This window comes from Alosa alosa, chromosome 23 (genome assembly GCF_017589495.1).
Source record: "Alosa alosa isolate M-15738 ecotype Scorff River chromosome 23, AALO_Geno_1.1, whole genome shotgun sequence".
Taxonomy (NCBI): Eukaryota; Metazoa; Chordata; class Actinopteri; order Clupeiformes; family Clupeidae; genus Alosa; species Alosa alosa.
Window position 1 is genome coordinate 24,746,934 of NC_063211.1, and position 15,771 is coordinate 24,762,704.

Here is a 15,771-nt window from a genome sequence, read left to right on the forward strand (position 1 = left end):
TTCTTATTGCAAACATCATGGCGGCACCCATTGCTACGAAGTGGTCATGTAGATCAGGTAAGAGCTGGATCCCAGGGTTGCTCATTTAAACGGCACATTTGTGTATTTGGGCTAGCAAAAAGTGTTGCCTAATAGACCTAAGCGATCATTGTAACTGAGGCTTGGTGCGTTTGTCATAGCCTCGACACAGCTTGCCTTATGTTTTTAGTTTCCAAAACATCGAACAAACTCTTTGGATTTACAATAAGCACAGAAGTTGTCACTCACCTGAACGTGATTGACTTGCAGTTAGGTTGCCGATTTGTTATTGACTGACAAGGCTAGCTAGGCCTAAGTATAAGCATATTTACCACTTCGAGGACTCGATGTTCTTTCTATTTTTACAGCCACTAGCCTACATTATTTTCTGTAGCGCAAAACACGAAGCTAGTGCAGAATGCAATTGTCATTTCTATTTAATTGGATTGTGTGTGTGTGTTTGGTGGGGCCCGCATTAGAACTCGTGTAGAAATGTTAGCAGCATGTTTGGAATTGTTAGAATAGGAGAGAGAGATGTCAGATAGCCTATGTAGGCTACATACAGATTGGTAGGCTACACTCTTCTCTCTGGCTTTTCAGCCTAACACACACACACACATACACTTGACCACATCTTCATCTCAGATTGCAGGACCACCTATGGATACACACTCCACCACCCCACATACACACACACATGGTCACACCAACACACATGCACTCAAACAGAGGGGTGGGGGGTCGGAGACACCTACACAAACAATTTCCTTTGCCAAAATCTGTTTGTCAGCCCACCACCATATTCTTCCTCTGTTCCTTCCCTCCGCTGTCCTCCTCCCTCCTCAGCCCTCCCTCCCTCTCTCTCTCTCTCCCTCCCTCCCTCCCTCTCCCCTCCGCCTCTCCTCCGCTTCTCTGATGTGTCATGGCAATGTATAGGGTAAATCACATTCCTGTTTTTTGCTCAGACAGCATGAGTCTATTTCAGAAACCCAATTGTGATAACCATGTGGGTTTCAGGCATTAGACACCGCCATGCCATTGTGGCTGTAGGCATTGTGTGAAAAGAAACAAAACTGAGCCTAAATGATTTTGGTTTAAGACAGAGTGCAGTGAGCTTGTGAGCAACTGCATGTTGATGGTGATTTGCTGTAGAGGGCACTCTGTTGCTGAGATACATTCAGTGCTGTAAAGTGTGAGAGTGAGTGAGAGCCGAACACACACACACACACACACATGCACACACACATAGATATTGGCTCTATACTGCTGTAGAGATTGAACTCTGAAGTACCATGTTTTTAGCTCAGTCTGCTTTAGGTTGGTCAGACTTACTCCAGAATGACCACGGTTTGTCCTGGGGTTGATCTCTGTGTGTGCATTATACATGTGAATGTAGCCAAACACTTCATATCCACAGTGTCCATTTCTATGTTTGTTTTTCAAAAGCTTTATTGGCATGGCAGATTTAAAGTGTAGAGGTGTACGCACATCTATACTGATTCTACAGGTGCTGGATACTAGAAATACTGAGTATAACAAAAGAAAAGATATCCGCACACTGTCTCTAAAGCTCCCAGTTTAATAGTGGGTGATGCACAATGTTTCAACCACTTAGGTCTTCGTCAGATGGCAGATTTAACCTATTCATATTGATAATGCATACAATGTGTAACAAATATGTACATTCCAGCAAGTATCTACACAAATGTGCTGATGTCTTGTATGTCTTTAAATGTATGCACAAATGTGTTTGTGTGGTATGTGTGAATGTACAGTTAGTAGAGGTCATTGTGCGCATCATAGGTGCAGGATAAAAAGGTGTCAAAATATTCTTTAAAAAGGATTCTGCACTCTTCTTGATTCTTTCATTTCTTTTGTTTTATTGTCATGCTTGGCTTAGAATAACATTTCCACCCTTCTGAAGAGGACTGAAGTGTTGAAACGTTCTACTAAACAGAGCATGACAAAATAAAACAAAAGAAAAGAAAGAATCGAGAAGTGTGCCAACTCCTTTTTCCTGATACCTCATCTCCACTTGCATCTGTGAATATGTGTGAATGTAGCCTGATGCCTCATCTCCACTTGCATCTGTGCCTGCTGCAGGTTGGCCTGCGTTACTCCAGAGGGTGGCATGGGGCCCCCCGTGCCCCCAGCAGTGCCCAGCTGGCCTCCAGCGTCCCCCGCACCGCTGCTTCTTCTGGAGGAAGTGGCACCACTCCCACAATGTGGTGCGCCCCGCTGTGGTCCGACCTCCCTACGTCGTGCCCAAAGTAATGACTCTCTTAATTCACTATCCAGCTGAGGGTCTTTTTCCCACCAGCAGCACCTCCCAAGTGCTATTATGACTCAAAGGTAGCGACTAGGTCTACCATTATAGATCGGCCTAGAGGAACATGTCTGTTCAGTTTCGCTCAGAGATCTTACCAGTATGGAAAAAATGAGACTGCTAGATTCAGTGTTGCATTTGAGGATATATATGTGAAAGAATGGCCCTCTTAGTGACTCAGACATGCTATCATGATCTGTAAGTGTGGCTCACTGATGATAGATTTTCTTTTTCTTGTAAGATTATGTTATTTTTTTGTGATTGGATGTTTTTTGAAATGGTGTCAATTGTGAAATGTGAATTGGTTAACGCTTTAGTTTAGGGAGCATATTTACCAAGAATAAATTACCTATTCAGTAAGAATTCGATATTGCTGGAGAAAGACCTAATACATGTGTAATTACACTTGATACAAACCTTATTAAGCACTAATACATACATACACATATTAGTTATGTATTAATGGCTAACATGTGTTCCCTAAACTAAAGTGTTACCGTGAATTGTGTAAATAGGAAAGCTTTGAAGAAGAAAGGGAATAGGCTGATTGGTAATGGATGGTCCTAAAGCTCATAGTTTATGATTCTGTGTGATGAGTCCTCTTCAGATGTCTCTTATTCTAAGCACTCTGTTAGAACTGTCTCTATCTCTCTCTCTCTCTCTCTCTGCTCGTGTGTGTGTGTGTGTGTGTGTTGTGTGATCACAGGAAAGGATGTTAAATCATTGGACAGTTACAGCCTCTCCTCCTCTCATCTTTTTCCACACCATATACACACAGAGAATCCCAAGTCATCATATACTTTAGACTACATTATGTTTTATTTTGTTCATTTATTTGTTTTAACGAGACTGTCCTAAAAGCCAGAACAAAGTAAAAACAGGACAGATATAGAGGTATCGGTCTCTCATCTGGAGGACCCGCATTTTACTTTCCGCCTTGTCTGTTTAAATTGGACCTTTTTCCATTTTTGTCCATATTCTCCCCCCGTTGTTTTTTTCCCATCTCTCCCTTTTCCCATAACCTTCATTCAGATAAAGGAAAATAAAACAAAGGAAACTCTAGCAACAGCTTTTGAAGAGACTGAAGTGTTTTTGAGGTGTGGTCATGATATTGTTAAGAACTGCAGCATACATGTTTCTCTCTCTCGTCCTCTCCTCTCCCCCTTCCTCTTCCTCTCTCTCGTTCTCTAGCACATCCAGAGGCCTGACTATGTGTCCTCCAGTTCTGTTCCTGATTGGCCAAACTACATCGAGATTAAGGATGAGGAGCAGATTGAAGGTCTAAAGAGGGCTTGCCAACTTGCCAGACAAATACTGCTTCTAGCCGGAAGAAGTCTCAAGGTAATAGGTGTGTGTGTGTGTGTGTGTGTGTCTGTGTGTGTGTGTGTGTGTGTGTGCGTATGTGCACTAATGTACATGTGTTACACTCCACAAATGTTGGGGAGTTTTGTTTTTTGTGTGTTTGTTTGTGCTTTGAGTCAATGGAACATTTATGTTGTTTATCCCTTCCCCTAGGTTGGCATGACGACAGACGAGATAGACTTCATAGTCCATCAGGAAGCGATCCGCCACAATGCCTACCCCTCCCCACTGAACTATGGGGGTTTCCCAAAATCTGTCTGCACCTCCGTCAACAACGTGGTGTGTCACGGCATACCAGACAGGTGTGTGTGTGTGTGTGTGTGTGATTGTGTCTGTGTATCTTTATAGACACCATCTTTTGCAAAAAGGTAACCTGCTTATATCTTGTATGTCTTGTTATATTTATAGATATTTGACTATTTAAAAGACAATACACTGACATTATGACATAATCTCTACACCCAACAACTGAAAAAGAGCAACAGTTGCTAACAAAACAAATGGAACACAGACCACAACAACAACAAAAAGTGCATGCATAGGATAGATCGCCTAGAGATATGAATTCATAGTTCCAGTCCAGGTTACGTTTTCACTTAGTTTACATTAGATTTTATAACATTTCTTAAAGGAGCCATTTAGGATGCATCTAATTTTTTTTTTCAAATTTATGTTTTTGCATTTTTAATTTATGCATCACATCTCTGATTCGTTGACTGTATGTTGGAGTGGTCTTGTATGTCCTTGGCAGTAAATTTGTGTTTTATTTTTTCATCCTGCAGCCGTCGGCTTCAAGATGGCGATATCATTAACATCGATGTGACTGTGAGTGCCTGCTAAAAATCTAAGCAAACACGTGTACACAATAATAGTACATACACCTAAATAAAATAGAGGTACTGATTGAAATGCTTTCATTTTTAATTAATTTATACATACAGTATGCTCACACGTATAAAAGCCGCTGTTCTATAGAGTTTCTTGCTGTCTCTTAGGTTTACCTGGAGGGTTACCATGGTGATACCTCCGAGACCTTTCTAGTTGGTTCTGTGGATGAGGTAGGGAGGAAGCTGGTAGATGTGGCGAGACGTTGCCGTGACGAGGCCATCGCCGCCTGCCGCCCTGGTCAACCCCTCTGTGTCATCGGCAACACAATCACAATCAGGTGTGTGGTGTGTGTGTGTGTGTGTGTGTGTGTGTGTGTGTGTGTGTGTGTGTGTGTGTGTAGTGAAGGCCTCTTCCCACTCAAAGTTCTCAACGCTTGAAAGTCTAACATGAACTGACATCCCTTGAAAAGAATGTTGGCGTCAACACATACACAAAGACATGTGTCTCTGTCACAAACACATTCATTTAGAACACACTTGTCCTGATTTATGTAAAAGGAATATTCTTGGCATGTTTCGACGTCCTTCAAGGTGACGCGGCAAGTTAGTGTTTTTAGAGGTATCATTGCTATTGCAGAGTAGATGTATCAAAAATGCAACGTGCATTGTATTGTGTAAATGGTCGTATCATCCAGGCAATGGATGAGGCAATAACAGAGGCAATAACTGAGGCAATAACAGAGTATAAACTCCAACTAAGATGCAGTGCTGTTCAAAGCCTCTTGGAAGATGTGGAAGTTTGGGATGGTAATCCTGAGAGTTTCACAATGGTGTGTTAAAGCCCCATGAAATTGAAATGGGTGTTTCAGTGGTGTGTGTGTGTGGGGGGGGGGAGAGGGCAGAGAGGGTAGAGAGGGTGTGTGCATGTCCATGTGAGAGAGAGGGTGATTACAAGGTAAACAGAAAAAGGTGAGTGAATTTTGTGGATGTGGCTGGCGTTTGACTTAAAAAGGCATCTAAACAGGCATTGTGCTGCAGGCACAGCCATTATGTCTCCAGAGGAGGGAATAATCCTGTCTCCCTTTCTCCACTTCTTTCATCTCTTTGTCTTTTTCTACACTCAGTCCATCCAGAGGTGTAATAATGTGCCAAATCTGCTTTCAGACTGTTAATGCACCACACACATTCTCTCTCTCTCTCTCTCTCTCACAAACACACATAGGAACCCACAAACTCACACTACTACTAGCACACGAACAGCAGCAGCTACCCAGGGTGCACTGGGCTTTCCATTCTCCATCTAAATTACAGGGTAGTTTTGAAGGTGGTTTTGTGTGTGTGTGTGTGTGTGTGTGTGTGTTCCTGCTGCTGTCCTCAACTGTGTATGTGCTTGTGGTTATGCCTGTGTTCTGCTTCTGTGTGTGTCTGTGCTGTGTGTGTGTGTGTGTGTGTGTGTGTGTGTGTGTGTGTGTGAGAGAGAGAGAGAGTGTGTGCCTGTAAGTGTGTGTGTGTGTGTGTGTGTGAGAGAGAGAGAGAGTGTGTGTGCCTGTAAGTGTGTGTGTGTGTGCGTGCGTTTCTGTCTGTCTTTAGGAGGTGAAAATTATAGGGTAGCTGCCTCTCTGCATGGAAGCGCGTGCTCCCTATAGGGGGAGAGTGCAGTGCTCTGCATATCTCCCTGTCTTTGCCTGTCAACATGCAGGCACTCGTCTCATCGCGGAGCGCGTCCAATTCATCTCCACCAAGCCACAAGGTCGCCACAAAGACACCGTGCTCCCTAGAACCCTCATTTGCATCACAATTGGCTTTTTTTAGTTACACAAATACTTGCATCTTGATTGGCCCAAAGAACTTAATAGTTCAAATGCACAAAGCAAGCAAAGGAGAGGATTTTCTGATTTTCTTGTCATCGTCGCTAGGCCCATGACCCGTTATAAATGTCTATAATCTACATTTAGTGTTGTGCTCATACATATTATTGCCTTCAGATAATAATCCTACGTGTTCTATCCCATAAGAACCCAGAACCATTTCCTCCTTAAATGAGTATTATGTAAAGGATAATGGTCAGAATAATAAGATAAATCCCAACAGGACGAACAGTACCCTGGCGTGCAAGGGAGTGGTCTTTCTTCCTCCTGAAAGGATCTATTTTCCTGTTCTGACCGGCGGACTTTACATTATATTAGGTGTGAAACCTGGTACCTGGTGTTACATGTGGTAGTTTTGTGACCTTATAGTGAATATGTGGATGTGTGTCGCTTTAGAATACATATATTGTTGTGTCGAACATTCTGTGTACTTTTTCCCCCATAGCAGGTGGCAACATCATGAAGTGGTCATGTTATGTGCCACTATGTGGTCCATCTTGTTTTATATTGCTGCTGTGTGTGATGGCCTGTAAAAATCATTTGTTGCGTCACTGTGGTCCTTTGTTTGTCCACTGCATTTTAACAGCTCCTAAACTCCAAGCTATTTAACCTTTTTACCATTATAGTAAAAATTCACCTCCAAACTCTTTTGTTTTTTCAGCTACTTTATTTCAGAAGGATATACAAACATTTATGTTAAGTTCACACTTCCCATAATGTGTTTATTAAAACACTGCTTAATAGTTTATTTTCCATTTAATAGCTGTACTTTAAAGGTTTACCATACCATATATAGTATACTTAACTAAATCTAGATGGGTCCCAAGTTTAAGTCAATTTTTTTCACCAGCTTGATATACCACACCCTTGTTTAATTTCCTGCTAGAGGTTTCTCTCAGCTTATTTCCACAAGTGGAGACCATAGTATATATAGAGAGACTATGAAGTGTCAGTGTGTGTATAGTTGTTTTCAATCCTTTTTTGCAATATACTGGTAGTTACTTACTGACTACAAACCTTTGGTCAATCCAACTTCTTCAGAAGATGAAGCTCAAAGAATCTAGAGGATCCATACCATTGTGTCCTTTTCTTATTGTTTGTTCTCATCCTTGAGAGTCTTTCGGTTTTATGAAAGAGATCCAATGTGGCCCTGTTGTGCTTCTGCTATTTGGCTCTTTTTGTCTTTGAAAGTCCTTGAGAGATATTTAGTTATGGAATAAGTCTGAAATACTAATCTGTACACCAGTACAGGTTGCTTACAGATGTTTAAATGTTGTAAAGTGTAAAATTGTGACAAGGACACAAGATGACATACATCATATGCATATTTATTTGACTTGTACAGTCAAATGTCAGTGAAGCTAAAATACACCCCCCAAAAACACCCCTGATGAGCTGCGTTTCTGTAAAAAAAAAAAGCATAAATAAGCAACTTTGGCGAAAGGTTCTTTTACATCTCTAATCATATCTCTCCATCATCTTTCTGTGACATTACACAATTATGGTAGAAGGGATCACAGAGAGGTTCCTACGCGAGTGCATGAACTTTCAGTTGACTCTCATAGGCCATGATACCCAGAACCATGTGGTCTTGGTGGAGGTCTGCGTTCTCTCGGTGCCCTTCTGACATGTAGGCGTACTGTGCTTCAGACTGCACATTACACACAGAGGGAACCTGTCTCTTTAAGTCACACCCTCTTCTCTAGTCCACAGAGTTTGGCCTCAGAGGGCTCTGCAATTAAACCAAGAGAAGGAGAGGGGGTGGAGAAGAGGAGGAGGAAGAAAAGAGAGGGATGGAGAAAAGAGAGAAAAAGAGAAGGATGTAGAAGAGGAGGAAGGAGGGGAAGCTGGAGGGATGTGGGAGGAGGGGAGAGGGGGATGTGGAGGATGAGGAGGGAGAGAAAGTGGTGAACTGAGAGGAGAGGGTGGAAGATCTCCAGTAGCTTGAGGAGTGCTGTTGGACAGAATGAGGGAGAGTGTGGGTCACCACAGGAGTGGTGCTGAGCGCTCTCTCTCTCTCTTCTCTCTCTCTCTGTGTGTGTGTGTGTGTGTGTGTGTTGAGTGGTGGGATACAAAGTACTACAGAGAGTGGGTGAGCTGTGTGTTGGATGAACTTGAAACTTGAGTGCGGGGCTGAGTGCTGACCATAGTGACTTCCCCTCTGTCCACAGCCACCTCTCAGAGAGATGAATATTTATAGTTATAAAGATAATGACAGACTCTGTTGTTAGTGTCTTGAGTCTTGTACATGCTAACTCACATTTGTCACAAACTGGTGAATCAGAAATGAAAACACGGTCTCTCTCTCTCCCTCTTTCTCAAACACACACACATACTCTCACACACACACTTCCCTTTCAAACACACTCTCCCACGTAAGAAATAAACTGGTTTTCTTTGTCATAATATGAGGCCTAAAATACATGTGTCTCAGTGGGAGAGGCTCAGCGTGTTTGTAATTGCTCATTTAGAGAGGAGTGAATAGAGCAGCTGCCCTCCGTTGCTATAGTGATTACCCTTAGCCTGTCGGACAGCTGAAATGTTGATATTTTACCATCTCTGCCCCTGTGAAATGATATATTTTGGCTGTTTCTGTGGTATATTGGAAGTGTATTTTCTTTCTGTATTTACAAATGTTTGTCTAGACCCAAATCTAAAATGATCAGCTCTGTAAACACAAACAAATCACATACTTATCAAAGGTGTAATTTTAGATAGTAAAAGAGTACATTACTAAAATGGTTAAATGAGCTCAGTATTTGAAATATAGTATGTGCTGTTAAAAAGCACTATAGAGTGAACAGTAGTCTACAATACCAGATGGTTCAGTATGTAATTAAGCACACTGTGATTGTCTGAATAAATGTTAAATGTTTTGTTCCTTTTCCCCCACTACTGCAGTGACACAGCTTATACCCATGGGTTCAGTGTATGTCCCTACTTCATTGGGCATGGAATCGGGTCTTATTTCCACGGCCACCCAGAGATATGGCATCATGGTGAGGCATATGCTATCAACTGCTTTTAATCCAATTGTTATAAGTTCAGACATGTTTCTGTCTGGGGAAAAGGGAGGAATGCATACATATTAAAACTGTTCACCTTTTCATGGATAGCATTTTATTTAATCTATGTTTTTTTCTTCAAAAAAGATTTCTGACAGGGTTTTCACTCACTATTAACCTCTTCAATGGATTAATTTGGGATTCATGGCAATGCTTATCTGTGCATAACCAATAACAATATCATTTTATTTGCTATCTTAGACTTTAGTATGTCAAAAAGTGTTTATGTGATTTCTTGAGCTTTTTTAAGAATCGTTTGAAAAACATTTGTTTATAACTGTGATTCTTATGTCCTATTATTTATTCAGTAAATGAACTGATTTCTTCAGATAATTTACTATGTGTACTCCATAGTGGTTGTACACTGTCCTCGCATCTAAACCATACATTGTCATTCTCAGTTTATTAAAAACAGCTTTTACTTACAAATAAAATGGCCTAGATTATCACGGATAATAGTGCTATAATGTGTTGCATGCCGAAAAAACGTGCAGGTGTATCCATTACTACTAACTGCTGTTACTTACATGTGGATCTCCACTCCTCTCAACAGCCAATGACAATGACTTGCAGATGGAGGAGGGCATGGCCTTCACTATAGGTCAGTGAGTGTGTGATTGTGGTGTGCATGAGTGTGAACAAGGATAATCTGTCAGCTGACCTACATGAATGTGTACAACGATAGTTGTCTTTTGGTGTCCTCGTTGCAGGTGAGCGTGTGTGTGTGTGTGTGTGTGTGTGTGTGTGTGTGTGTATATGTGTGTATGTGTGTGTGTTTTGTCCGTTTATGTATGTATGTAGTTTCTTCCTCTTTCCTTTAGAACCCATCCTAATGGAGGGATCCGCAGAATTCCGCATCCTGAAGGACAAGTGGACTGCCGTCTCTGTGGATGATAAAAGGTATCACCCCATATATCTATGTATCACAGTCTATGTACCACAGTCCCTCTGTACTCCACTTGGCTAGCATATTATTATAATACACCTGATAAAATCACATACAGCACTCCACATTTATTGCCCCCCCTGGTCAAGCTGAGCAAAAGGTAGAATAAAAATATCATATTTTGGGAATTTGTCTTAGTGTCGCATTGAAAACTATCAGAAAACAAATCTAACCTTGAAGGGAACCAAATTTATACTGAGAAATAAAGGCATCATAAATAAATAAATATGTGTAACCAAATCCCATGTGCCCTAGAAAACATTATAAAGCAACTTAATCTTTCAATTTATATTCAACTTTTTAAAGTGAACCTGAGTGTATATGGACTTTCGAGTAGTATTCCATGACTTCCTGGTTCACTAAGATATAAAAAATAAATCTGGAGAGGTTCTGTACAGAGAAATAGTCTCAAAAACCTTTATTTGTATTCTCCAACTTCATGGCGTGTCAAAGGAGAAGGCTAATACATTTTTTTTAATGGCTTTACAATGTACTAAATGCAGGGTTTCCAATAATGGCACATGTGTTTTTGGTAAAAAATATGTATTTCTTTATGATGCATTGTTCTTTCTCAGAATACATTTGCTTCCCATCAGTGTTGGATTTTTCCTCAATAATTTCATTCTGAGATTGAGATCAATTCCCAAAAGATGATTTATTAAATTCCTCTCTTTACTCAACTTCACCAGGGGTATCAATAAATGTGGAGGGCACTGTAACACACCTGTAGTAGTCTGTAATCATATTCTATGACTATTAATCAGAAGAGGCCCCTGCTGCTTTAGCGTAGCATTAGTTCTGAATGGGAATGCATGAGGGCTGGGTGAGGTGGCATTATTAGTTCCCGACCTGCAGCCCCACTGATTATGACGGCTCTCAGTGTTGAGGGTGCTAGAGAAGACTGTGAAGTGGTGAGGCAGAAGTTGAGATGTTGCGTAATTATGCAGCCGGCTCACTGTGTGATGCTGTTGGAATATGAGTGTGTGTGTTTAAAAGACAGAAAAAGGGGTGAGGCAAAAGCAAGAGCTGGGGGGTGTAGTGTCCTCCTGGTAGGGGATGGGTTTTATCAGTTTAGACGCTAGCATGAAGGGTCATTGGAAAATGGGCAGAGGTGAGCGGTTCTGATGTAATTGTATTAAGTGGTTATGGGGGGGAGGGGCAGAGGGAGAGACGATGAGACCTTTCCCGCCAGCTCGAGAGGATGCACAGCTTGAGGTGGTATCCAACAGGACTTGAGACTCAGTCTGATCATGTGCTTCTCTCTGTGTGTGTGTGTGTGTGTGTGTGTGTGTGTGTGTGTGTGTGTGTGTGTGGTGTGCATATGCGTGTGCGTGTGTGTCCTCAGATCAGCCCAGTTTGAGCACACTGTCGTCATCACTTCTGATGGTGTTGAAATTCTCACCAAGCTCCCTGAAGAATATTAGTGTGTGTGTGTTTCTGTATGCTTGTATGTTTATGTTTTTGCTATTTGCAAGAATGATTGTGTGCGTGTGCGCGCGTGTGTGTGTATTTGTAAAATAAATGTGATGTGATCTGGGAAAACAGTTCACATGGTGCAATTTTACCAATTTATGATTCTGATACCATCCTAGCAACATCCAAGATTTTGGGAGGATGGCATCCAGGATTTTGCTAGGGGACAGTGTCCAGAATGTTGCTAGGATGGTATCAGAATCTTTCACCATTTCACAAGAGAGGATTTAAATGGAGCAAAAATCAAGGATTTTTGAGTGGACCATGTGAAGGGTTTCCCTAGATCGCATCACAAATGTGTCAGGATGACTTAGGCATTGTTTCTAAAACACTACACAGGGACACTGAGCTGAACTCTTCCTTGTAAGCCTGCAATGTGAGAGTAAGTGTTATTTAAGTAAAGTTTTGTCTTTCTTTAAAACGTCTACTGTAATTTGTAATATCCCACAATCGCCATTATCTCTCCATTTCAGTGTAACTAAAGGTCAATATGAGATAATACTGAGGGTTTGTATGTTAAAATTGAGATTTGCGAAATTCATATTTCTGATAAATTTGGTTTAGAGGCTCTTATTTTTTAATGTCACAGCTTCTACCATACTAAGTGAAATCAGGAGAGAATAATTTTGTCTGGAGTGAATTATTTAAGTTTAAACATAATGTATTTATTTAATTTGTCTTCAGTTGCTCGGTGATTTCACCCAGGTTTATATTTTACCATTCCCTCAGCCTGCCTTGACCATCCTAAATCTCGTTACATCCAATTAGCGGAATGCATTTTTCTCCGTGTCTGCCTGTCTGATGAAGTTACTGCAGAGGTAATGCCGTTATGAGCATCTGACTGGCGGGATATACAGGCTAACGAGCTGGATGTGTTGTGATAGAGATTCTCTATGTGGTGTGTGCTTACTGTATGAGCCGCGTCTAATATCATCAAGCGAGGACAGTCCATTGTCTCCCTGAGATAATGTTAACGATTTTATGTCATGCTGGCATGGTCAGGGGATATGCGTTTTGCGAAAAGAAACAAAATGATAGGTGATGTTTTAAATGTTACAATCAACTGAATTATGCTGTCGTTAAATTATGGGACTTACATTTTGGCCTGGCTATTTAATTCAGACATTTTAAACATATCCTTAGTGCTTTTCAACGTTTTATTTTTTAATTATTTGTATTACGGGGATTACTATTGTATGACTATTTGTATCATTGCCTAGTTCTATAAATCTTAATTAGTTGCACACCTTTCATGTTCTTGGTTGCCTTGTCTTCTACACAGGTAGGCTCGAATCTGAAGAAATATTTGTAATGACGACTTTACAATTGTAAGCAATTAACAGTTTAAGCATCCGGTCAATTAGGCATTTGACATGCAAATCCGTCGCTCGTGATATGCTAATGAAACAGCGGTGGTCCACTGAAACTGATTTCTGCATAATTAACCATATTACGATCAACTAAAGGGTCTGCGAATGTAGGCCTACCTGGTATGTTACACCTAGACTGATGTTTAGTAAAGCCTAAACGGACACTGCATCATCTAGAATCTTTGATTTAACAAAGAAATTATACACATTATCATGATGTGAACAAATGTAAATTAAGTCATAATTTTTTAAGCAATCACGGCAATATTGTAACGTCACCTCTTAAACACTTTTTATTTAGTTATAACATCTGCCCACTCCGTATCATCTGAACAGGTCTGAATATATAGATTCGCGGTAAATACGGACAATTTTCAGACCACAGACTGAATTTCACGACCAATGGCAGCATCTCCTATGTACAGCAAGCCAATCAGATCACGTCGAATACACTGCTCGCCGTGATGCAAAGCAATCGCTTCAAGACATTTTACTGTAAGGTTGGACAAAAAAGTTCGCTTTTTGTTATTCTTTACTGAGAACGCTTGAAGAAAAAATAGGTGGCTCCGCGAAATCATTCTTTGCCCCTTTGAAAATGCACAACAGAAGACAACACGAGGTCCAACTTAGAATGAGAAGGATGTCATAGGAACAGAAGCTCCCCACAGACAATATCGCTGCTCATGGATTACTGCGGCTCTCCGCAACCGTCGCCGGTGGCACACTTCTCCATCGGGGCCATTGCGCACGAGATGTCTTACGGAACCGCATCTTCTGTCCCCCATCCACTGGGATATACCTGCTCTCAGCTGAGCCCGTTGCCTTATACTGGCGCCGTCCAAACCCCCAGTTTAACCGAGCCAGGTAAGGAAATACCACTTTCTCTCATAACAATATCTTTGCACATAGCTACGGGTTGCACTCAAGTAGAGCAACATCCGTGGATAGAAATGATCATAACATTAGTTTTTGTAATGACTTCACGCGAAAGTTGATAAGCCACATATCCAGCCTGTAATAACAGATCATTATTTCAGAATGCTTGCTCAGGCTTGGACAAAATGACCTCATCACAGTGTGCGCATGTATTTTGTTACCACCTGTAGGATCAAAGCCAGAAAGAAGTGAGATAGTGGGCGGTGGACTGGTGCGCTTCAACGGCAAAGGGAAGAAGATTCGCCGGCCCAGAACAATCTACTCCAGCGCGCAGCTACAAGCGCTCAACGGACGTTTCGCGCTGACGCAGTACCTAGCGCTGCCAGAAAGAGCCGAACTCGCTGCGTCATTGGGAATCACACAGACACAGGCACGTTAACATTACCTAATCCACTAATTAATTTAATCTCCAATGGAAATGTGTCGTCGTTTGCAAGCAGAACAATCCGTTGTTTATTGTAATGTCTAGTTTGTTGACTGCTTGTTGGTCTAACAAAACCACCTTCAGTGCCCATGCCTGTAATAATGTGTCCCTTGTCTCTTTTCTTTCACAGGTTAAAATATGGTTTCAGAACAAAAGGTCCAAGTTTAAGAAAATCATCAAGCAGGGACGAGGAACCATTGAATCCACAACAACGCAAATAGCTGAACAAGGACTGTCTGCCACTACGCTGCCCACCACTTCGGTGTGGAACTCTTACCTCACATCCTACGCAGATTCCACCGAGCCAACGATGGTGTCCTACGTCTCGGAGTACAATAACTGGTACCAGACAGTCCACCAGGAAGACACACAGCATACCCAGTTGATATGAGCTTTGCCTGAACAGTGTGGCCATACATTTGCTCCAACTGTCTGAGACTTTCTAGGATTCTAATTGAGAAACGGAAAGGGTTTGATACAGGTTGTGACACTTGAAACTGTTGTGTTCTCTTGCAATAGTTTAGGCCTTAATTATTTAGCAAAACCTTTGCTTTCCTTTGGACCAGATACATTCAGTGGAAGGTAATGCATGTTTTGCCAGGGGGGAAATCTCACATCAAAGGCAAAGCTATTTGTGAATAAGCTCAAACCTTTGGATAAAATGGAGCACAAGATATAATTTATTTCTGTAATTTATCATGAAAGGGGCTCAGTGCTGTCACAAAGCCTGACTGCTCCATATTCTGGAGAAGGAGGCCTACCTCAGTGAACGCGTATGCTGTGATGAAGACTGATTAATGAACATTGATCTCTGCAAGCTGCCATTGTTTCCTTTTCTGACTAGGCCTATTTATTTTCCAGGTTTTTAAATTCTGTAATCACGAATTTTCTTCAGGTCTCCATGATGCATTGTATCCGTTTACTTTCAGCACTCAGCTTTGGACTAATGCATATGATTTGTTGTACAGAATTAAATCAACCTGACATTTAGCTATTATCAAATAGTGTTTTATTTCTTCCAAATAATGATGACACAAATTAATAATAAAAAAGTACAGTTGGGCATATAGGCCTAGCTTAGCCTATTTTGTAGCCTAGCCTACTAAAGATCATAATGTCTAATAAAACCACCTATGTGCATTATTAGGGTCATGGA

General features: G+C 41.3%; 2 protein-coding genes across 3 annotated transcripts; both read left to right on the plus strand.

Annotated features, from left to right (window-relative positions):
* metap1d (methionyl aminopeptidase type 1D (mitochondrial)) lies at positions 1-12,306 on the plus strand. 2 transcript variants are annotated; one of them, XM_048234207.1, is made up of 10 exons: positions 1-57; positions 2,122-2,288; positions 3,536-3,685; positions 3,860-4,008; positions 4,489-4,531; positions 4,702-4,862; positions 9,300-9,400; positions 10,020-10,067; positions 10,288-10,366; positions 11,758-12,306. In XM_048234207.1, the coding sequence occupies exons 1-10, from the start codon at positions 18-20 to the stop codon at positions 11,834-11,836; spliced, it is 1,017 nt and encodes a 338-aa protein (XP_048090164.1). In that variant the 5' UTR covers positions 1-17; the 3' UTR covers positions 11,837-12,306. The 2 variants fall into 2 exon arrangements, with proteins under 2 accessions (XP_048090164.1, XP_048090165.1); XM_048234208.1 differs by lacking the exon at positions 11,758-12,306 and having other exon boundaries at positions 10,268-10,366.
* A 773-nt stretch (positions 12,307-13,079) lies between these two features.
* LOC125288581 (homeobox protein Dlx1a-like) lies at positions 13,080-15,771 on the plus strand. The gene is made up of 3 exons (XM_048235053.1): positions 13,080-14,119; positions 14,362-14,561; positions 14,746-15,771. The coding sequence occupies exons 1-3, from the start codon at positions 13,939-13,941 to the stop codon at positions 15,004-15,006; spliced, it is 642 nt and encodes a 213-aa protein (XP_048091010.1). The 5' UTR covers positions 13,080-13,938; the 3' UTR covers positions 15,007-15,771.

What these genes read in the sequence shown, in the direction of transcription:
- metap1d (XM_048234207.1), top strand. Translation starts at nt 18, where the DNA reads ATGGCGGCACCCATTGCTACGAAGTGGTCATGTAGATCAG. An exon ending in GAAGTGGTCATGTAGATCAG is followed by an intron (nt 58 to 2,121) that starts GTAAGAGCTGGA and finishes TGCCTGCTGCAG; the next exon opens with GTTGGCCTGCGTTACTCCAG. An exon ending in CCCAGAGATATGGCATCATG is followed by an intron (nt 9,401 to 10,019) that starts GTGAGGCATATG and finishes TCCTCTCAACAG; the next exon opens with CCAATGACAATGACTTGCAG.
- LOC125288581 (XM_048235053.1), top strand. Translation starts at nt 13,939, where the DNA reads ATGGATTACTGCGGCTCTCCGCAACCGTCGCCGGTGGCACACTTCTCC. An exon ending in CCCCAGTTTAACCGAGCCAG is followed by an intron (nt 14,120 to 14,361) that starts GTAAGGAAATAC and finishes TACCACCTGTAG; the next exon opens with GATCAAAGCCAGAAAGAAGT. An exon ending in TGGGAATCACACAGACACAG is followed by an intron (nt 14,562 to 14,745) that starts GCACGTTAACAT and finishes TTTCTTTCACAG; the next exon opens with GTTAAAATATGGTTTCAGAA.